The sequence below is a fragment of the Triturus cristatus genome, chromosome 5_2 (assembly GCF_964204655.1).
Source record: "Triturus cristatus chromosome 5_2, aTriCri1.1, whole genome shotgun sequence".
NCBI classification, from domain to species: Eukaryota; Metazoa; Chordata; class Amphibia; order Caudata; family Salamandridae; genus Triturus; species Triturus cristatus.
Genome location: NC_140588.1, coordinates 307,677,332 through 307,701,385, shown reverse-complemented (window position 1 = coordinate 307,701,385; position 24,054 = coordinate 307,677,332). Strand labels below are relative to the sequence as shown.

Below are 24,054 nucleotides of genomic sequence, written 5' to 3'. Positions count from 1 at the left end.
AGTCTTACAAATGTATATTCTATATGGTGATCAAAGAGGTTACTACAATTCATTAACACAATGAAGGCTCATTCTCAATGGTAAGCATCTGCAATTATAAACAAGAAGATATTTGTATAAAGGCTTTATTTCTTTATTGATGTGTGTCTAGCAATGGATTACAGTATCTTTTGAACATTGAAATATGATTGGTTTAGAAAATGTAAGCACACCCTGCATGGGAGGTTATGTCGTCGCTTGCACAGCTGTGGTTTTGTCAGATCCCTCAAATAAGAATCACATCTGTGAACTGTAAGCTCTGCGGAAGGCGACACCCAAAACTTCGGCTTCAAGGTTCTGTTTTAACCCTGTATGTAAAAACACAAAGCAATGGTGAAATTCTACAGAAACACAAGCATCCTTTCCCTTCTTTCACTAGAAGCATGGGGATGACAGTCAAAAAGCAGTCCAAGTTACAGAGCGTTCAGAACAAACTACATAAGACAGTGCATCAATAGCACCAACTGGAAGGACTAACCTTTCAAACCAGCTAAGGACTGGATATCAAAACACAGCAAAAAATTGACTAAGGTGTTAAATCCGGTTTTACAACAGCTAACCTAATACAGATTTTAATAGGAATGCTTTCACTAAACTTGCAAAACACTTTCTTCACCCTAACGGTTGCTCTATATAAATTGGTATACCCAAGGACCATAATACATTCACTCTTAAAAATGACTGACCAACCAAGCCTCCTTTCATGCAATGCTCAGCATCCCTTTGATTTAATATAAAATTTGAAGAGCACAAACCATTACCCAAAGGCATCAAGGCGCTGTACTACTGTCCGGAGAAGCCTGCTATACCTATAGACGAAGAGAGATAGTGTAAAGAGGGTATAGCCAGGTCTTGAGTGCCTTCCGGAAGGACATCAACTGAGGAATGGCCTCAAGGCTTTGTGGAAGGAAATTCCAGAGTCTACTCACCACACTTGAGAATGCTCTAACACCCTATTTCATGCTTTTAGTTCTTGGCACCATGAGCTGGTACTGATGCGCCGATCACTGGTTTCTACCTGGGGTGCACCATCTAAACATAGCTTTTATTCCTAGTGGAAATGGGAGATAAAGAGCATTGTGCACAATGCAAAGAGATTTAAACATAATGCGCTTTGTAATCGGCAGCCAGTGTAAGGCCTCCCAGTCCCATGACGGCCGACTGGTGCATGGAGATGTCTAATATTAATCTGGCAAGCACATTTCGTACCACCTGGAGTCTGTGCTGCGTATTCTTATTGGAGTCCAGGTACAGTGAGTTGCACTAATCCAGTCTGGACATTAGCAGGGCAAGAGCGACCTGCTTATGGGCTGTTTGCTGAATAAGCGGAAAGATTTTCTTAAGCATCCTTATAATCCAGATACAGGTTGTTATCGTACGATTGCATTCCAAGGTTCTTAGCCTTCTTCCACGGGATTGGACCGGTTCGTAGAGTTTCTGACCAGCAGCAACTATACCAGCTGGGCGATCCTGTGCCAAAAATCAGCACCTCGGTCAGTTAATTTTTTTTAAAAAGTTACTGGCCATCCATTCTGCCACTGCTGACATGCACCGTGAAACATTATCTGCTACACAAGCATGTATTTGTGGGGATCGACACAATAATGTGAGTGTCATCAGCATATGACACAACCTTCATCCCAAATGCCTGAATTATTGCCGCGGGGGGGGGGGTTGGAATCAGTGCAGTTTCTGTCCCATGAGGTTTCCAATGCAGCTGTTCTTCAATTTCAATCAGATTGATATCATGGTGCTTCTTAAGAATCTTTTCTGGACAGGAAAGCAGAGAGATCGAGCAATACTTTTTGTAGTCTATGCTATCCAGATTGGATTTCTTTAGGAGGGGCCTGATAATTGCCTCCTTCCAACTCCGGGGATAAGATCCAGACATGATCACTTTATTCATTAGATTAGAAAGTGGAAGAGCTTTAGTGCTGGTCGCCAGGTGTAGAACTGCTGGTGGGCAGGCCTCCAGAGGTGACCCTGAATTTGTATTAAGAAGATAGTCTCCCACCATCTTAAGAAAGAGTATTGGGAAAACAGATAAAACTTTGGTCTCTAGGACTATTTGCGCGGACATCCCTTTAGGTGTAAGTTGAGGCCGTCTGGTAGGAGAACTAACTGTGTGGAAAAATGAAGGGTTAGTTCAAACCCTTCATAGATGTCTACGATCTTAGAATGAAAAAAAAATGCTAACTGATAGCAAATAGTTGAGCCCTCTCTGGCTCTTCCATAACCTGCGGGGGTCGAGATCTGCTGCACTACCCTGAAGAGTTCTCTAGCAGATGTAGCATTTTCAAATCTATGTATGCAATATTTGGATTTTTCCTCAAATAGAGCAAACTTCTATTTTTTAATGACCTTTCTGTATGTAATTTTTTCTTGCTCTTTATGGATTTCCTTTAACATTTAATCAACGAATGGACACATTTTAAAGCTTCATGGCACCAGGGAAAGACATTTTTATATGTTTATCTTGAATTTGAACAATCAGATGAACGGATTAGTGTGAAGAAGTAAAATCTTGTCTAATCAATCCTTACATATATTAAAACAAAAATATATTTGGAGAACCAGGAAACTGGACGAGAGGAGGTTTATTGGTAAACCTATTTTCACTACACAAAAAAGAACTATTCTAGCAGTCCTCCTTAATGGCGATTACACAAACTAAAAAATGCTCTAATTCCATTTAATTTAGCAATTCCAGGAACATAAGTAGTCTCTGCAGTCAAAACAGCTAAATCCTGGAAATGAATTAAACCATTAAACTATTACATTTTTTAGGACTGTTGCAATTATCTCAACAGCCGAGCGAATAGTTTCCTACCATCGGTTTATGTATATGATGGTGCACAGTGTTGGTGTAGAACATTGTAGTTTGGAATGCAAATAAGGTTAGTAAATATAATAAGCAACTGCTTATAGACAAATCTTGATCAGGGAGCTTTTAAAATGTATTGTTTAACATAGCTATTACTGCATTAAACACTGATGTAAGGATTGGGCAAGTTATCTGCCCGATACCTAGCAAGTCCAATAAAAGATGTATTTTTATTATAAAAAGACTCAGTTGGGGCTTTCCCGACCCAACAAATAATGAAAAAGCATGCATTTCAATACACATAGGGTCACTTGGTAAACCAATAAAACGATCATATACTTGTAAGTAGAACACATCAAGGTAGTCCACCAACACTTATACCAAGATTCAGTATCCACTTTCTTAAATCAACAAAATGAAAATAAAGTTTAAAAAAAAATAAAACTTTCTTATATCAACTTAAAGACGGTAGGATGAGCTGACAGCAAAAAAAAACAAAAATCTACCTTGGCCTGCTGTGTAGCAGTTCAGAGGGAGGGGAGAGCAATCACGTATGGAGCCATCAAGCTGAGCGTCATCAGAATAAATGTATATAGACTTCTGCACTAGTTATTCTTCTACAGCAACTCAAGAGCTCATTTTTTGTGATTTATCAATGCAAACGAGAACATTAAGCTCGGCTGTTAAAGAAAACATAATTCTCCTCTACCCAATTAGTTTCAATGGAGAGTGCAAGTACTTTATGCAGATTGTAAATTGTTTGACTCTTCCTGTTTCAATATCATCTGTCTGAACGTAGTGACTCGTACAAGAAGCCCTGTTTACAGCATAAAACATATGGAAGGGCCCAACCCTAAATGACAGCCTAACCACAATGTGCCATAAAACAAACCGGGCCCAAGACCACATGCAGCCAAACACCTAATACATATTTGAATAATCCCTACACCATCACCTCATCCAAATAATCTAGAACTGCTAGTTAACTGATGGAAACTCTTCCTCTCAATCAACTTCCGTAAATGGACTTTGGTAAAGTGAGATTACTGAAACTGCCCTTAAGTTTAACTTCATAACCACTTCACACATGAACTACGTATTCATCAATCCCATTTTTCTAAACCTGAATAAATTCTCGGTCAACATGTCTGGGTTAAGAATCATTAGCATTGCATGTTGTGTACAGTGCAGGTACCAGATACAAGCAACGTGTGCGTAACTATACCCCATTTTCAAAGGCTTGGTATCTGGAACCCTCCACTTCACCCTAGATAAGCACCACCATCATCTTAAGCTTTTTTTCTTCATCTTTGCTTAAAACAAAACCAAACATTATCTTTCTGCATTACACCATTTTACTGCAGGCAAACAAAGCGGAATGACACTCATTTCGTGTTCAACAGCTAAGCAGAGCTTAATGCTCAACCATGTTGAGAATCAGTCCATATATTTCCCTACCAAAATTGGCACATCCTTGGAATTTAGATGGACAGTAAAGGTTTTTCTCATTCATAACTTGACTGTACACTCCTGATGTCCCCAGGTTCAGTGTCAGAAATATCTGTCCCCATCACACACTTCACTCGAAGACCCTGATTAACTCTTCAATCTTCAACCAGCTGCAGTACTGTAAAAGACTACTGGACCTCAAGTGGACATTTCTGAAATGCCTTTGGTCCACTTCTTGAATTCCTCGGACAGTTTGTCTGATGTAAACAAAGTAAGGTATGTATGATCAAGACGTCCAGCTTGATTGTACTATCGCTATGCAATCTTAACAGGAGGCTGAAACAGACAAATGTTACATGTTCGGAGACAGGGTGCTGGCAGATGCAACTGTGCACTAAACACAGGAGTGCCAACTTTCAAACATTTTACTAGAAACAGGTCAATTACTTTTGCAGTCTGCCTTAATTGGAGTATTACAATTAATTCATCAAATGGAGTTCAGCTTCCTAGTCTTTTAAAATTAGTACACTTCCACCAACTACCCACCAAATTCCACAAGACAAAATGGAAAACAAATCTGATCTTTTATTCTGACTTCAGAAAAACCAGAGGAAATTAGAACAAACCAAATTGAGAGAGGAACATTTTCCATAAACCCACTTATAGTACCTTTGATCTGAAATATAAAACGTGAAAATTTGCACTGAGCTAGTAAAAAAACAGGAAAAAAAGATTCCAAATTGCTCCCATCTACGAGTTGTTTGGAAAGTTTACATTTAACGCATTTTAGAATGGTCACCATTCAGAAATGTTAGATTAAATTGAGCTGAAATTCTTTGCATCATGTTTATATATAGGATCATATTAATCACATGGTAATCACTTAAAAGTCGGACCAACTATTAAGAGATCACTTTTAACCCCAACCCTCCTCTCCAACTCAAGCTCTGCCACTGTACCGGTTGCCCGGCACCATCCTTGATCTTTCCCTCTTCTCTGCAAATTGTAAAACATCGTGTACAATACTCTATTGCTTTACAACTGTAAGTCACAAACATAGCTAAGCATAACCACTCCAAAATTTCCTAAAACCTCTTTTACGGCAATGCTGTTATTTCAGTCTGCATCAGATCAGAGTCAAGCATTTTAGAATTACTAGTTCAGTTATTATGCTCACCTGAAATTAACAAAGGTGAAACAGCTGATCAGGCACATTATGTCAAAGAATAATAGGTTCTTTCATCCAGTCACCAGCAAAGAGTCACAGACAGATCAGATGGATGTCCCTTGCTGTGTGGTGTTTGAAGAGGACATTTGCAAGGCAAACTCGTTGAAAACGATTGAATATCTTTCACTCACCAATTACAAACTCTGAATTTAGACAAAGCACCTGGGTCATTTAATCTGCAGAAGAATTTGATATAAGAATACCAAGGTGCCCTTCATAAACAGCCAAGATTGAAAAGGCTAGGCTATACAAACTATGGGCTGTCTCATGGAGAGGCAATATTTTTAACAAGTTTTTACAAAGCCAATAGATCTGAGTTTAAGTCGGCCAATTCATGCATGCAGACACAGGCATGTGCAAGTGTACGTTTGTTAATGTCTATGTATACACAAAGCCAAACAGTAATTTAAACAAGCATTGGCAAAAGGTCTTATCTAAGAGAACAATTGGCTTTGGCAATGTTTCGTAGCCATTATGTACAGTGGCTCAGATGCTTTGCAGTGTAACTGAAACTAATTTATGAAAGCGCTATGAAGCAGTCAGGGCTATTGCGCTTTTTGTGAAGTGCATCAGTGCTGAATGCTTCATAGTGTTTTTAAATTATTTTTAGCCACGCGGGACAGCTGTGATACTGCACCACAGTATGACTACAAATCATTGCCAAAGTCGGAAATGCCCATGCTGTACAGCATGGACAAAAAAGCATTTCTGTATGCCAATAGTCTAGCCCAGTGCTCGTCACATTTGTAAACTTTAGTGCACGTTGCAGTAGTGAACGTCAAAATGTATGCATATGTTGCATCCTGTTTAATAAAGCCGTTGTGGTTGGAAGCGTATTTAAGTTTCTGTGCAGAACTAATGCCCTCAGCTATGAAGAGGGTGCTTTGACGTGGAAATCATGTCGCAGGCTCAACTTTTCCCTAAAGCGTTGGTCTTTGATACGTACTTCGTGTACCAGCTTACAGCTGGATGCTCACGTTTGTAAACACTTTTTTTGCTGTCTTAGTGAAGTGCAGACCAAGATTCGACAAGCAGCACATCTAGGAAAGGATGTAATGGAACACTGAAAGGTGATCGTGTGCAACCCAGGAAAGATAGATCAACCCACACCCCTTAAGCAAGGTGGTCCACTCCAGGTTCTCAGAAAAATTTGGGGGGCGGAGTAGCTCGGAGTTTTGAAGTTCCTGCAGCACATTCTAGTGAGCAAGACAAAAGGGCTTAACAATGTGGATTACTTCAACTACTCCTCTTTTGTAATAGAATTTACTCTCCACATTCAAAACTACGATCAAAGGAGCTAGATCAAAACAGGAAGCAGGCATTTGGGACGATATTTTAGAAACAACCTCTTCTAAAAACTTGAAACGTTTCTGGCACACAGGGAAACAAATGGAACAAAGAAGCCAGAAAATCATGTTCAGGCTGATGAAAGTCAAGTACTTTGGATGCCTTTATTACGCCCCCATGCGCTTTATAGAATTAGATTGTAGTCTAGACAATGCTCGGTCTGAAGTGGCTGCTCCTTGTGTGTCAATTAGTTTTACCTTAAAGGATCAAATGGAAGCTTCAGCAGCCCAGAAGGCGACTAAAGCACACAGCCTACATAAAGTAATGGTGGACCTTTTCAAATATGAGCCTGACTCATGGATACCATATATTAACTGTTTCGAACACTATAGCTGCAGGCGCCCCAATCCCGGAGACTTGGAAGGGCACAGCGATTGTCCCAATTCACAAGAAGCAATCTTGAACAGATTTTTAGTAATTATAGTCCTATCAGCCTAATTGATAGCCTTCAAAAGACCTTTTGTAGGCAGGTTCTTGATAAACTACCGACGTGACTGCTAGAAAAAAAGATATTTGCCAATAGCAAGCTGAATTTAAAGAAGGTAAGTATAGTTGACCAACTTTTCACTTTTGTTTGATAAAATGGAAGACAAGGGATGTCCCGGGGATGGAGGTAGTCTATGTCGGCTTTGTTGACCTCCATGCAGATATGGCCCCAATGGGCAAGCTGTGAGAAGGTCTGCGGGCCCTAGGAATTCCTTTAGACCTCTTAGACTTACTCAGATGGTTACACGGATAGCTATTCCCAGGTAAGGCGGGGCTCCAATGGTGAACTCATAGTTTGGAGTTAAATGCATCTAAAACAAAATTAATAGTTTTTAATCATCGTTAAGTATCATCTAAATATTACTTTAGGTGGGTGCCCTTTGAGAGAGTGTCAGGGAATTTGATTATCTTGGAAGTTGGATCTCTAGCTCCTGGTAGAAACAAATTGATAAAGGTACTGATTATTTGCTAGAATTCATTTTGCTAAGAGAGCCACTTATCCTTTCCCGCCGCCCTAGGGATATATACAGCACAAGCAGCAAGCGCAGCGTTATATGGCTCAGAGTTATGGAGTCACTGCGACTCTAGCAAATTTAAAAAACGTAGGAAAAAAACTTTCTCCGCTCTCTTTTGACACTCCCCCAGAGACAGACGCGGCCCTGAAATCTATAATAGATCACGTGAAATTACAGCCAAATTTAGTAATCGGTTCAAGTTTGGACGGAAGAAAATCTCTCACCTGATGGAGGGAATTTAACAGATGTTCTGGAGTACTCGGTGCGCCTAAAATTCCTGGGTTAGGTTATGTAAAGAAGTCCTTTAACGAGTTGGGGTTTGCAGCATTCTGGCTACAAAAGGAGCTCTTTGCCCGCCAATTCTAAACAAGTTGTGATTTAGGTATTGGAATCATCAAAACTGTCTTTCATCATCTTACCAGAGCAGACTGGCCAGTGATTTTCACTTAATTAAATGGGACTACAAATCTGAGGCTTTTCCAGATTGTCAATCAAGGTTAGCTAGAACCCTTAACATAAAGTTCAGGTTGGGAACTTTACCGACATCCTCCTTTTGCAGTAACAGCAAAAAGAGGGTGAAATCTCTAGCACATCTCTATACTGCAAATACCAGGAAGAAACAGAAGGGGATTTTTTTTCCTATGGCCGCATCTTGTAAGACTAAAACCAACTCTACAGATGCCTTTGCAGTAGCCACATTTTTATACTTTGCTTGGGTCATTCGATGTAACGCATATAAAGTGATTCCTAGACATTTATTCTTTTAACAGTCGTTAACAGCTTTGTACATTGTACAATAGCACTTTATTGATGTTCAGGAATGGTTATCATTGGATTGACTTGCAAAAATTTGGTGCTTGACAGTATGATGGAATGGGCAGGATACGATCTATTTATTTTTACTCCTTTAAATGAATTTTAAGGTTTGTTTTGTGGAATGTTTATATTTTATTTAGTTTTCTATGTTTTTGTCAATGGACACTGGATGTGAAATGACAAATTAAATAATTCACTTCTTTATTATATCATTAGGCAGCGAGACAACTCGCTGGGTAGGGAGCCCAATGTGTAGCTATGTGTAGGCAAATCCAACACAAGTCCCTACCAAACACAGAGCATGAGCACTGGACACTGGAATGACAGCCGCTCGGCTGGGATTGGGAAAGTTAACACTGCAATTTGCAAACCCCCGAGTTTCGAGAGGAGGTCAGAGGGTTGTGAAGAAAATCACATCACTGAATAGGCAATTTGACAACTTTTATATGAAGCCGGGTCTCCATGAAATGAGGTAAAACAAATATGATTGTTTACTGACATAGGAGTAGAAGGAACACAAAGGGAAGGGCTAATTAGACCCAGCAGGTAGAATAAATGTCAGCCTTAATAAAAGAGGCTCTGGACAATGTAACTGCAAGGATAAAGAACATTGGTACTTCGTCATAACACTTTCTTTGGGTGCGAGAGGGAGGGTGGGATGGGCAAGCAAGGACGGGGACAGGTTGGGGATACGGGCAAGCAAGGATGGCGGGGATATGGGAAGAAGCAACACGTGAAACTAGAAAAAAGTGCAAGCGCAATGGAGAGAGCAGCAGGCGGGGGGGGGGGGGGGGGGGGGGGGGAGTAGAAGGAAGGAATAAATAGTACCTCAATTACCTTGGGAGCAGTGGACGGGCAAAAATTAACTTGAATCCATTTTTATTCGGTCCCTGCTCAATCAAAAATGAAGTTTTGCCTGCACTTGGCAATTAAGGAGATTGGTAAAGAAGTGCGACACGAAGCCAACAAATGGTAAGCAATGGGCGGGCTCCAAAACCTTTTTGTATACAATAGTGTCTACCAAGCGAGATGCAGGAGCTAGCGCATGCTTTCTCAAGCTCAAAACCTAAAAATGAAAGGAGGACTATATTGAAGGCTACCTTGCCATCAGTTACTCCAGCATTTGTTTCTATGAGAAATTAAGGTTGGCTGGCAAGAACTGCAGGAATACAGGAGCAAAGTTCTGTCATAGCTAGAGAAGGTCACAGGAATAGCAAGCCATTTCATCCTGTGAAGTAGGGGCCTGAGTATTTACAATAGGACCCGCAAATACAAAAACACAGAACGCTTCTTGGATCTCGCCCATACCTAGTCAAAAAGCTGTCATGATGCGATGGAAGCTCTTGCCAATCCCAGAATTCTGGCTAGGTACGTTTTCTTGCTGGGCAATGGCTCTACATGGGAGAGGACGCCAGATGGGCTGGGAGACGTTGCTCTCAGTTCCTTTATTCACCCCGTAGAATTCACCTCTGACCTTGAACCCACTGATCCCAGATTCCCATTTTGGGACAGGCACATTAGCCAGTATCCCATCAACATTTGCATCCCAGCCTTTACCTGGGGTCCCACATATCTGTCCCAGATACTGGTTTAGCAACGCTGCATTGCCTCACCGAGGTTGTATTTCATAATTATCCCAGAAACTCTTCTCCACCTCGGTACAATGTCTTCCAGAGCTCCCAACCAGCTCCACAGAGCCGCTTTAAGTAGGTGAACGCTGTTATAAAACGCATTCCTGTGTTAGGCTCTCACTTCTTTATGCTTTCACTGTGAATGCGAATTTGGGACTGTGATGTGCACCGGACATTACAGATAACAAAAATTACGTTTTTTCTGCCGTTGGTCTTTTTTTTCCTTGCTGGTTATTGAAAACTCAAAAAAAAAATTGGGGGGAAAAAGTTAGTTTGCAAGTCTCAATTCTACTCCTGCTTTCGTTTCAAATACATAAAACCTCAACTGAAAGGATGGTTTACTTGCCACGATACATTCACTTAATAGAAACAAAAACAGGACTGTAATAAAGGTAAGAAAGCTTTAAAGTTTATTCTGCTCTCCAGAGACCAGGAGCTTCATAAATCGTCAAATATAAATGCTCAAGTTATTTAAATACTTCTACAATGGACCAGAAACCAAGCCAAATTGTGTATATGTTAAAAATCGCGGGAACGTACTTTCCGTCACACAATGTCACTATTTACTTCTGGCAATAAAAGAAATGTGCCCACAAAAGTATTGTCACACTTCAACTAGAGCACACTCCAATATTTTAAATGATTCTTCTCGCACCTGTGACTTTGTCAACTCCTGCTACTCAATTCAAACCAAGAGATTAGAAATTTGCACTTTAAGTTACTAAGTGTATTTTAGTATAACGTTTCAACTGTGGTCCTTCAGACACAGCCATGGAATGTCTTTCTTCAGTCTAGGACAAGCCTCAATTGCCAGAAAACGAAAACACATTTTTGTTGGGTGCATTTTCGTGAGGATGTAGTTTATGGGATATGACCCACCAGTGGTATGCAGGGATTTTAATATAATCATTTTACCGATTTGCTTCTGAGAACACACTGCATGAAAAACAAAATATGCAACTGGAAATAAGCTAAAAAAAAATCAAAGAAAACCTATGGAACGATCCATCCTTGACAAAGCAGAAAGCAAGTGCAGCCAGTGCTAAAAGAAAAACATTTAAACATTATCTAATTACAGTTCCCAGATGATGAGTAATCCAAGCCCTGGCCTAAATTCAATGGAATCTGTGAATAAATAGCGGATAACATCTAAGGGCAAAACGAGCAGAAGGCAGAATCAAAAAAAACTATTTTGTTAAATGTCACCCCCACGTTACACTTCCCAATACAGTTCTGTCCTCTCTGAAGGAAGCATAAAGACGAACCAAGACACAGGGGGAGTAGAGGGAAGGAGCAACGAGATAAGAATGAGCATCCCCCTAGAGAGAGGGGTGGGGTGTAGAACAGAGCAACAAGGTGCTGTACCACCAAGGCAGGGGGCGCAAAGAGAAGCAAATATGCAGGAAGAAAAGATAAAGGCATAAATAAGAGCACTGAAGAGCGAACAGCGGAACTGATAAAATCGTCGCACATGCATTGCAAGAAATCCATTGTAGGAAAGTACAGAAACATCCAACAGCATAAAGTGAGAGTCAATACGTGACTGACAAAGTCGAAAGCTATTCGCTGAAAAAGGCTGGTAAAAAAAAAAGTCAATGTATGAAGGGGAAGGACCCGAGGAACGCTTGTAAACATATCCGGCTGATCGTTGCACTGTCAGACTTAGAATACAAAATGCAGTGAATGGAGATGGGTTAGCCTGCCTCTTGTTTGCATTTTTATGGAATAAAGCATTTAGCATGCCTCTTGTTTGCATTTTTATGGAATAAAGCATTATAGTTTTTTCTCAAAATATAGTGAAGCTGTATTTTTTTCCGTCATAACTTTGTAAAATGTTTTTATATGGGCACCACAGTAATTTTTGTTAAGTATACGAAAAAAACCTTGGCAACATCTGTGAAGTGATTTCCAAACCACCAACCCTTCTGATCATATTGTTTTTGCTTATACTGAAACCTTTAATAAGCACTACAAAAAAGCAGGAGACAGAATCTCAATCTAGGCACTAAGGTTATAAAACAACTTCCTCACAAAGACGACGCTTAGCCCAATATTCCTTACTTTGACAAGTCAAACAACAATCTCCAAGCGCTACCTCACCGATGTTGGGTACGAGGCAATCTAGCTTCCGAGAATTTCCAGCCTAGTAACCATTTTTCTACTCCAAAAACTTAGGCTCTCCCTCTATAAATGCCAATTAATAAAAACAGCACACACAAAACACTTTTGGCTGGCCAAAATGAGATGGCAGATGGTAGCAAACAAATTATTAACAAGTACTTGCAAAGCCAATCGGTCATGACTTGAATATGCAGCCTCAGACCAACTGACTAAGTCTTGGTATAGGTTTGGTAAGCATTGCAAAAACCATCGAAGATGGTCACTAATGCACAAACACCTAAGCCAGCCATGTTTTATGGGTTTTAGCATAAAGTGCTGAAATAGGGCCAGTGTTTAAAATGAAGAATAGTAAACATGCAAGATGAATTGTTAACTTGGAATAAAACTCACAACAGAAATTCAAAATAGAACGGGCACAAAAATAGATGCAAAGTTGAATATTTAAAAAGGTTCAATTAAGGCAGACAGATGAGATTGGGGGGCCATGTTCCTATTTTAGGACGTCTGCTGACAACATCCACTGTAGGAGACCATGAATGCCAGAATGCATTGGAACACAGCAAAAGGACAATGAAGGACAGAGTAAATGTATCACTCTTTGCAGTGGAAGTAGGGAGGAAATCCCATTCCTCCGACTATACTAATTTAAAGCCCAAAGCACCCCAGACTTCGTGTACAAGTTCCACTGACAAACTAAAGCCTCGAGCATAAATGGGGCATACACAGTGGAAGAGAGGCCAAAAATAGAATCTCCTAGGGAAGAAGGGGGCAAATAGGTAAAGACCGAGCACACGTGTAACTTTCAGCCAACACTAACGTTTCGACACAGCAAGTGCACAATTATATCATCCTTTAATCTAATTCGCAAAATACTGGTAGGAAAAACGTCCCAAAAGCGCTAAATCAGAATCCTGTCATGGCGCAACTTGGGAGCTCTAAAGAAATTAAAATAATTAACTTGTGAAACCTGTGGCAAATCACAAGCCAAACTAGCTGGACATAGTGTTACAAACACGCATCTTACCTTTTTGTTCGCTTGTACTCTTTTCTGTAAGATCTTTCTGCAAACGGCGATCTTCGGCTCTCGCGGTGTCGATGCCTCTCCCTTCAAGGTTTTAAGATAAACAAGTTGTTGTGAACAGCAGTATGTTCATTGAGTAAAACGGGGTTAATACAGATGTAATGCAGTCTATTAAAATAGACAATGTACTGACACCAGCTAAAATCACGAGTTCCGAAAGAGAAACCTTTTTCTTTACTCCATTAAATATCAAAACAGTCCTACAAGAGGATTTACATCAGGTAAACAAGTTCTTTACATTTTAAATTATAACTAAATGGAGGCATAGCCTTAAATGTGAAACGACTACACAAAATCCATATAACAGAGTAATACTGCCTCAATTCCTGTGCATGTATCAGTACAGAAGTGCTTCCTTCCAAGTTGGTGAGGTCTTATCTATACAGTATTTCTCCCATTGACCAGCTCTCTACTGCAACTACAGCTGGACACTGTTTCCTACATGTTTCCGGATATAGCGACAGCATGAGCAATATGCAAAATGTCAGCCATAAGACAAAAGCGCCCAAACTTGTTTTAGAGCGTAGGAACTGCGGCTTTCGTGTGAAATATGCTAATTGATAATGGGGGCTTCAATGTAATATCCCCTGGTTATCAGTGCCACAAGCATCAGTTCTTCAAGCCATCAAGGGGCCACTCGAGGGGAACATTCTCCTTGGTTGTGGCGCTGCAGGAGATTTAAATTTAGCAGGCAGAGTCCCATCCGGGGGCTCAATATGGGCTTTGATTTGTCCTCGCAAATAAAGTGCTTCAAATCGGAAAACACTAGAGGGTGAAATTGATGCCTAATTTTAACTACAGTTACCAGCGTGCACTGGAACAGCAACTATGATGAAAGGCACACCTGAGGCCAATTTTGAGAACTTGGAAAGAGCGCAGGGAACTGTGGATTTGCAAATACTTTTCCGGTTTGATATTGGGCCTCTGAGGAAGGAGAAAAATCTCTGAAACGCGTCAGGCCTAGAGGACGCCAAAACGGGATGGAAAGCTGCCTGTTGTCTTAAATAAAGGGAGTTACCTTACCTGCAGCAGGAGTGCGGCCTTAATTTTGCTGGTGCAATTTTTGGGGATGGATATATATATATATATATATATATCATGAAAATATGAGGCCACAGAGACCCAGCCTGGACAAAGCGTTTTCATTTTTCTTTTTTGTTCTTTTAACCACACAAGTCGTTATAGAATGCCCGGCGAGGATGGGAGACTCCCTGACATCAGCTAATCGAGACAATTATTTAATAACTACAAACCCCATTGGCCCTGATCAGCGCACGCAGCTATAACGTCATTATGTCTCCATGCATGGGGCCAAAACAAAAACCAGCAGGATTTACAAATACTGCTCATGACTCATCAGTTGGACTAGGAGCCGGTTGGAGTGTGGGACTGGAAGTAGGCTAAACATGGGGATGTTACTCTTGATGAATTAAGTGACTACTCTGGGAGTCTTATGCCCTTACTTCTCGAATACTTGATATCGGCCCGTACTTTATAACTATTGTGCTTTACTCTCTGGTTCCTGTAATTAAACAGGATCATCGGCACCTCCTCCTTTTGACTACTTGTATATGCAGTGTGTGACTACAGAGACCCCCCCCCCCCAAGCCTCCTCCCATGCGGCAATAGAGGATTCCCAAGTTAGGTAAGTCCTCATCATTTACATACATTCGCACAAAAAAGGATGGGAAATTATTCCAACTAGTCACGGTTTGCTATGTTTAGCGCAACTGCGTGTGCTATAGATGGCATACTTGGCTCAAATGACTACTTAGTATGTTTGTCTACATACAAATTCTAGTGCATGTACTTCTGAGATGTGTGGTCTTGGCACTAAGCACAAGTTGGCATAAATGATATGTAGTCATGGATGAACTTCACCACAATGAAATTTATGTTTTTTATATTAACCTCGTCACAACTGTTTGTGTTGTACGTTCTCTTCCAATACAGGTATCAAGACTCACTGCAGCAAGTTTAGGCAAGTAATATCTCACAATGCATGCATGTCAGAGTTGCATGTAACATCTAATTTGGAATAAACTCCGGGGCTGTTTGCGTATTCTGGTGAAAGCCATGGCCTAATAAACATTTAAAGTTCTCCCTGAAATATGGTTGAACCCATCCTGATTTTTTAGGGACCGGGGTGAGATCAGAAGATGACATATGCCACTACTAGTCGTTGAGGTTCTAACAAAAAAAAAATCTTTTTCATTGCCAGCAGGGTGAGATTTAAATGATGAACCAGTGTTCACTAAGAAATTAAAAGCCAGGCATGGGATCATTTTGTTAGTGTATTAGGCAGAAGTTGACCATATCTAGCAGCATGAAAGTGTGTGGGAAATACAATTTACATGCCAGTACTTATTCTATGAAGTTTAGATGGAGCATTCCTTAAGGTGAGCTCCCATGAGCCAACCGTAGCTGCAGAACAACTTCTACTTACAAAATATTAAATTGCCCTATGGACAGGAGTTAAAAAAAAATGGGTATCACAATAAGGTTTTAAGGGAACCAATAAATAAAAAGATTTACTAACTAGAGAACAATGCTTATTCAGCAAAAAGAGAAGAGAACAGAGTCAGCAACCAAAGATAATATGTACATATTGGAGGGCGGGAAAGGACATTATGGATCATTTAAAAATATTGGCATTTTATTAGTAGCTTGAACCAACATCCCACTATAACTAATAGTGAAACACACTCTTTGAAGAACACACTTGAAGCTAGTCATTTTAGAGATACATATAACACAAGTTTTCTTCAGATGTGCAAAATGCCTGGCCTGTAAAACAAGCACAAATTGAGATTCATATCCTCTACCCATAGGCAGAAGACATTTATTATAATCTGACATGCACTTCTAACTATTATGAATGGTTTTAAATTTCCATGTAAGTTAATGTATGCAGGGAGTACCTTCTTTCCGGTAAATTAAAGAGTGTTCGAAAACAAGGGCATTAGAAGGCCAGAAAATAAATATCTGGTAGCAAGGCATTTTATAACCATGCATAATCAAGATACTGGTCTTTAGTAATATTTTTTTGCTATTGACAGGATTAAACAGCACGACCGAGGAGGAGATCGTGAAAAATTACTGAGACAGCTAGAAAGTAGATATTATCTGGATCTCAACACTTAATACCAGCATGGACATAACACGGATGAGGAACTGACTGGTTTTTCTAACTATAGAATTGGACTACATTACCATAACATCCTCTCATGCTGGACATTAGTGGAAAATCGTGTTAGTTCCTGCCTAGAATGTGTAAATTTCCGATAACCTTTGGTTTCTATGCGTAGCACTAAATACCAACAAAGATGTCATGAAATGGACTAGACTATATTTCTTTATTATTGAAGTTCATGTTGAGTTACTCGAGGAGATATAGATACTCTGGATTTGTGAGCTGTGGCCACAGGGAATATACTTAATTTACTTTATATATGGACATTATGATTACAGAACCTGTATATTTCTGGTTAGGATTTGTATATATTGAATAAAGATCTGATTGAACCATTGAATTACATACTGATACGCTGGATTGCTAACTATGACCACAGTGGCCTAATCAAGCTTAACATCGATTGTGATATCGGGAAAAAAACACAATAATAGGAGTCTCAAGTATAATATACATTACGTTCATTTTTGAATACACTTTGACATATGATATGCACTTTCATTGTATTCATTGAACTTAAGAAAATGTCATAGCCAAACAGATGAATTTTCGAATTGAGTATATGGAAGAATGTTAGTTGGATCATTTTAATTGTTATAACCATCAATGTTAAGGAATGGGTGAATTATACAAACTTAACAAGTTGTTAATTGATGCATATCAACAGAAACCAAACGGTTAATGCAATATGTGAATACACCAATATCACCATAACTTTTTAGACATTCAAAGATGGAGGTTTTATACACGATTTGTGCAATGATCTTATAATCTTTTTCACGGTCAAGGATGCACAGGTATTTGTATTGAAGTGTGGTGGGGCACAGTTATACTTGAGAAAGGCAGAACGCCAAAACGTGCAACTGAATAAACCTGACAACACAAAATGATCCTGTAGTGACAGCGTCTTTCCTATGAGGAGTTCTGTGGCTGACATAACAGGCACTGCACCCGTTCTGGCACTGGTGTGGTAAACACTGGCATGGTGGGTTCTTGCAGTACGGAGGTAGATATGTGTGTGTAACACCAAAAAGTGAATTGTGTTTGTGAAATGTTCAAATGTTTGTTCAAAAATGTGGGAAAAAATGTTTAGGTGACAAAATAAAAGCACAAATATAAAGCATATACCACTTTCATACCTGCACCACATCACAGGTCTGTAATGTGCCTGAGAAATGATTTACCTGCTGCGTTCACTACTTCTGTGTCGAGGGGGTGTTCTTCCGTGTGAGGGTGTTCTTCCATGAGAAGGTGATCTTCCCCGTGGTGGCGGAGTCCTTCCCCGTGGTGGCGGAGTCCTTCCCCGTGGTGGCGGAGTCCTTCCCCGTGGTGGCGGAGTCCTTCCCCGTGGTGGCGGAGTCCTTCCCCGTGGTGGCGGAGTCCTTCCTCGGTCATACTCTGATCTGTGCCGGCTACTGCTTTCCTGCTTACGCCTGTCAGGGCTCCTCCCCCGGTCGCTTCGATCTCCATCCCTGTCAGACCGGTGCTTTTCAATATGACTATATTCTCTGTGACGATGATCATCATACTGCTTGGTCCTTTCTGGAGACCTTCGTTCATTTTGAAACTTCTCGGTTTGGTACTGACTTGCATGATAATAATTGTTGCTACTCGGATATGAATTGGAGCTATGCTGGAAATTATTAAAATTTGGAGGTGGTGGTGGCGGGGGAAAAGTTTGCTGTGCATAGCTTGCAGCATAAACTGGTTGATAGTTAACCTGTTGAGGTAATATGGGTGGTGGCGGCAGTGGCATAGAAGGGGGCATCATATAAGGGTAGGGAGACTGCCCTGCTGGAGCACCTGGTACAGGAATGTTATTGGGAGGTGGCACAGACGGTGGGCCTGGGGGAAAGCCTGGAGGCTGAGGAAATGTCGGCCGGACTTGAGGATTTGGAAATGGTGGTCTTGGAGGAAGCTGGACAAGAGTATTCTGTGGTACTGGTGGCACTGGTGGTGGAAAGGGAATATACTCAGGACGGGGAGCAATGTAGGGGACGTTAGGAGGTTGTGTCTGGGGCACAGGTGGTGGATAGGTTATAAACTCTGGCCGCGGAGCCATGACTGTAATGTTTGGAGGAGCAGTGAAGGCTGCTGGAGCAACAGTTGGTTGGCCATAGTTGTAATGGGTGGTTGAGGGCTGCTGAGGAGGAAGTGGTCTCAAGTTCTGTGGTCGGAAGGTCTGTGCTGCTTCTCTTATTCCAGGCCCTCCATGGCCACGGTGAAATCTTTGTCCACCATGGTAGGACATTCTACTTGTTGAGAAGATAAAAAAAAAAAGATAGGAAGGAAAGTAATTTACATTATATCTACATTATTAAGGCAATTCTGATGATGGGAATGAACACACCAAAATGAAAGATCTTTTTTTATATACACCAAAAAGCATGTCCACATTTTATACCACCTAGAGTGGCTAAATGTGAACAAGTCCAATCAAAGACAGGACCACATAGTGCATGCTGGAATTTAAATGGTCACATACAAGTACTAGCAGTGGGATTATAAAATGCATTAGGATCAGTTGTCTTACAATATATTTCTCAAATATATCTGTACGATGGCTTTGTTTACTACTTGGAATTCGTGCTAGTTACCCAAAATTATTGTTGCTTTTGGAATTTAGAAGAATAGAATGAGGTGCAATGGTTCTTTCTGAATTACAAGCAAAGGCAATCTTCAAGATCACAGCAGTAGAAGTTCCAATATGTGTCCTTTAAGGTACTGCCTTAATGTGAATAAGGATTTAGCATACTTTGTCAGATGAGATTGATATAGCATGCTAATGAAACAGTCTCTGCATACTAGACATCTAGAACAGTGGTTCCCAAACTTTTGACTCCTGAGGACCCCCACTGACTCACCACCGGAAGGTGGGGACCCCCAGCAATTTGTATGATTTAAATGTCAAACATTAAAAGAGTAATTCGAAAAAAATAAACACATGTGCAAGCAAAAACAAATACTCTAATTACTAAGGATTTTATATTCAAAGAGTTTGCAAGAAACTAGAAAATGAAATGGGAAGGTTGGTGCTGCATCTCCGTTATTAACTTTACATAGTGAGTTTTATTTCACAGTACAAGGCTCCTGCCAGGGCCAGAGTGGAAACCCAGCAGCCCTGGCAAGTGTTTTCAGACCAGTCCCCATACAGTGCACGCTAAGTGCAGTGAGTGGCCTCTCCCCACAAGAAAAGTTAGGAATCAATGGTGCATTCTACAACACAGTTATCATTATATATTGAATTGTATTAGCTTTTAAAGACTAGTAAATGATGACCTTAATATGCACCAGGATACAACAGTCTTTGTTGGGGTTCTTCAATGATTCCCTTATTGTCACCCTTCAACAGTGCCTCTCATCTCTCCATAGCACATCTGTCACATTTATTTCATTTGTTTTATAGCATCTCTCATACCATTGTAGGATGTCAGAGCACTTTACATCACACACATATAGACACAATGAATCATGTGTAAATGAGTGTAGAGAAAATGTTACATAAGGCAAAAGGGACTACAAGGTGTAGGATTCACATGTCCTTCATTTTGGTAGGCATTTTTAAAGAGTGCTTGTCTGGAAAAGCACAAACTCAGGATTCGGAACATAACACAGTGCTTAGCATTGACTTTCACAATAAAAATGTATTTCCACCCAAATAAACCCGTTTATCAGCATCAGGATAATGAAAGACTGGGAAATACATTAGTTACTAATTTGTACCATGCAGTGTGTAAGCAGCTCTTTGATGACAGTTTATAGGTCACTGTGCTAAATTATGATTGTCTCTTATGAGCTGCAGAGAAACAAAAGAATCTCTGTGACAAAAGCAGTAACCAACTGACTTATGCACATAAAATACAGTTTTTAAAATGCATGATATGCGTTCTTTGCAACAGGCATATTAACCCTCTGTGCTACATTAGATAAGTGAAACCTGCCACTGGACAAAAAACTTTCATCTCTCTCCAGTAGGTACATTAATCACTGGTGTTATCTTGACACTTTTATTGTTGCTCGAAAACGGCTAATTCTACAAGGAACTTTGCAGTACTTTTAAAAACTGCTGCCTGGGGACCCCCTGGGCATGGGTCCACGGACCCCAGTTTGGGAAACACTGATCTAGAAATTACCTACAATAAATTGTACCTGCAACAACTGAACTCTTAACCAGTTCCAACGAATTTAGTAAAGGGAGCTGTTCTTGGTCTGCATCCATCCAACTGAGCAGTGGTGCCATGGACTTACTTGAGCCTTAGGAGAACTGCCTACTTCTGACCCAAAGAGAAAAATATAATTGTGCAAAGGGGGGCCGAGTACTGCTGGGATCTCTAAAATCTTATATGTAAAAGTCATGACTATTTAAAAATATTACATTAAAATTAAGAATCGGAGCCAACCGCTCATGGCAAACCATTGTCACTAATAATAGAGAATCCAAGATCAAAGACAAACCATAAAGGACAGTTTGAGATTCTAAACATTCCAGTCCAAGATACTTAGACTGCGATGCAAAGTTCTCGGCAAAGCACCCTAGCAGTTTAAGATGGATTAAGTTTCAATCAACGGCTCTCAACCCTGGTGGGAAAGCTTGAGTAGACTGTATGTAGATGGTGCACACCTTAATGTAGGATGTCCCCCAAAAATATTTTGGGCAATAGGTGAGGTCCAAAAGCACAAAGGAGTTCGAGGGATACAAGACATGCGGGTTCAAATGAAAAAGGAAAATGAGCATAAAGGACCCCAAAAGGTACCTTGTGAGAGTGGCATTGTAAGATCTGTTCAAGTCAAGGAAAAATAAGCCTCTGTAAACCTAAAATAGGTTTTCATACTGCTTGAAAAATATGGATTTTGGGCAAAATTTTGCATTCTGAAGCATGGGAAACAAATTCCACTACAAAGGAGAGGCACTGAGAAATGCCCGAATACAGCAGAACAATTTATGCACCCAGAAGCATGGAAAGAGGGAGGGGGGAATACACACACTGGAATTCGGCATGGAAAAATAGTGTTTTTGGTAAAAAAACTGGCTACCACAAAGACCCAATCCTAAATCATCGTCAAACAGGTCGACGAGAACACATTTTAATTCTTGGCTAAATGCAGAGACGAATAGGCCTAAAGTATACTGTTTGCCAACGTACATTTAATTTGCATCATCGTATAGCAAGCTTTTTATAATTTTTCTCGATTGCTTTTGTGCATTTCATCTTCACGAGCACTGCACAAATTTAGCTCACCATTAAGAACACCCCTTTGCAGTATATGTTTTGGTTAAGGCATGATATATTGCCTGTTCATATTGTGATCATGTAGGTATGTACTTGTTTTTTCTTACAATTTAGATGTGTACACATTTTTCCTTCCACACCAACTTCCCCTCCCACCCACTCAGTGGGTATTCAAAAGACTACATTTTAACCTTTGAGTCATAAATCAGGGCACATACTAATTCAGGGGTCGTATTCTACCAAGGATTTGATTATGCCACCTTTGCGGTTATCCTGGATTCGCACACAAGTGATCTATTTGCATCAACTATTTGATTATTCACAGGCTATGCATATGCAGGGACTCAATTCATAAATGAGATCTGTTTAGGCAACCTATTTTCATTATGGTAGTGCTCTAAATATGACAACACTTTAATTGTGATAACAGCTGAGTTCAGAATACCAATTTTTTTAATTGTACAAATGCTCTCTTTTTAACTTTAGTTTCTGAAGAAGTAGCTTGTGAACTGCTCTGGCAATTTTACTTTTAATAATTCACATACATTTATTGTAAATAAATCCAGATTATACTTGTGGGACAGTAGCTAGCTTGCAAATGAGGAACAACAAGCCAACCGAGGATCAACGAGACCGCTCACAGTCCAACTTCTCTACTTGACAACACTCTTAGGTAAATCACTTCAGCTTAGTGTGCCTCGCTTCCCGTGATTGCCATAATTGTGAGCATGTGCTTAGCATTGTACCAGTGGCTAGTCATTTACATGTTTTAATGATATAAAATCTGCAACGTCAGAGTCAAAGCCATTTAGGAGTACATGTCTAATATAGAAGTGGAAGAGTTGGTTTTGCTCTTATTAATACATTTTCGAAATATACACATTGATGTGTGAGCAAAACTACTCAAAGGGGCTGGACATAGGCATGTGGTGGTAGTTTCTGGCCTGGATTGCCTTGAGAGCTTGGACACACTCACAAACGTGCATGCTTATGGGAATTCACCCCCTTCCTGCCCTGGAAAAGTTAATTTACTTGTAACTACAGAGGAAATCTTTTTAGAAATGGACAGAACCCCATTCTTAAAAGGTGAGTAGCAAGGAGTGTGAAGGGAAAAACTGTTTTAGGATTTTGCACATACTAATCAGATTTACACAAGCAAATAAACATTTGCGATTTTCAATTTTCCATGAGCAAAAAAACATTTGCTACAAGCACGCCAACAAACCTATTGTTCCCGCCAGATATACATTTCGCAATGTTCCCGCAAGGCTATGCGGTCTGTTGCCAATGACGCTCAGAGACCCACCAGACTAAGAGTCAATTTTGACAGATAGCATGTCAGCCTCCCTGTAGACATCAGCTTGTAATGTTATCTCACATGACTGAATTGCATCTCAGAAACACCTGCAAGACATATGGCTCACTCTGCCTAATCCTCACTAGACCCTCAGAAGCGAAATTGCTACCTGAAGACTTTATGTTTCCATATTTAATCCTGAAATGTGAAAGACTTATAAGACAGCATGACAAACATCAGACTGTGCACAAGAGGTGCTTTTTTTATGTCCCATACAATACATTTATATGAAAAAATATTTGGGCAAGATGCTTCTGCCGTACACGTAAAAACTAAAACATTGCTTGCAAGACTAATTTCTTTTAAAGATGCACAACATATAAAATGGACAAATAACATTCTTATGGAGGACTGCGAAACCAAAAACTAAAATTCTGACTATCAGCGTCAAATTGACCCAACACGGGCAGGCATTCCTTAGTGTAATTTACAACAAAAAACGCGTGCATGTTTCTTTCAAAGCTCAATTGATTGCTGCCTATAGTTAAATTGTTTCACGAAAGCCAGCATACAAATGATTGAGTAACCTAATTAAGGCATTAACTTTCTCCTTTTTATAAATAAACCCATCCCTATGTCTAACATTTTGGCATTGTAACCTATGATGGGATAAGTAACTATTCAATATTTATTAAGAACTTTCTGGATGAATTGCCAAAGAAAACGATGCTTCTCTTTCATGAGAAACAGGTTGGCATTGCTGTTGGGATTAAATAAAATGATATTGTACGCACCT

General features: G+C 40.1%; 1 protein-coding gene across 2 annotated transcripts in view; it reads right to left on the bottom strand.

Moving 5' to 3' along the window:
- Positions 1–24,054, bottom strand: part of DROSHA (drosha ribonuclease III) — a 533,090-nt gene that overhangs the window by 498,216 nt on the left and 10,820 nt on the right. The window contains exons 2-3 of one of the 2 annotated variants that reach the window (XM_085607071.1): positions 17,915–18,982; positions 13,481–13,561 (exon numbers count right to left, since the gene is read on the bottom strand). In XM_085607071.1, the coding sequence (XP_085463197.1) occupies positions 13,481–13,561; positions 17,915–18,981 (1,148 nt within the window). In that variant the 5' untranslated portion in view covers position 18,982. Of the gene's footprint in view, positions 1–13,480; positions 13,562–17,914; positions 18,986–24,054 lie in introns of both variants that reach the window. The other variant, XM_085607072.1, reaches the window with a different exon arrangement.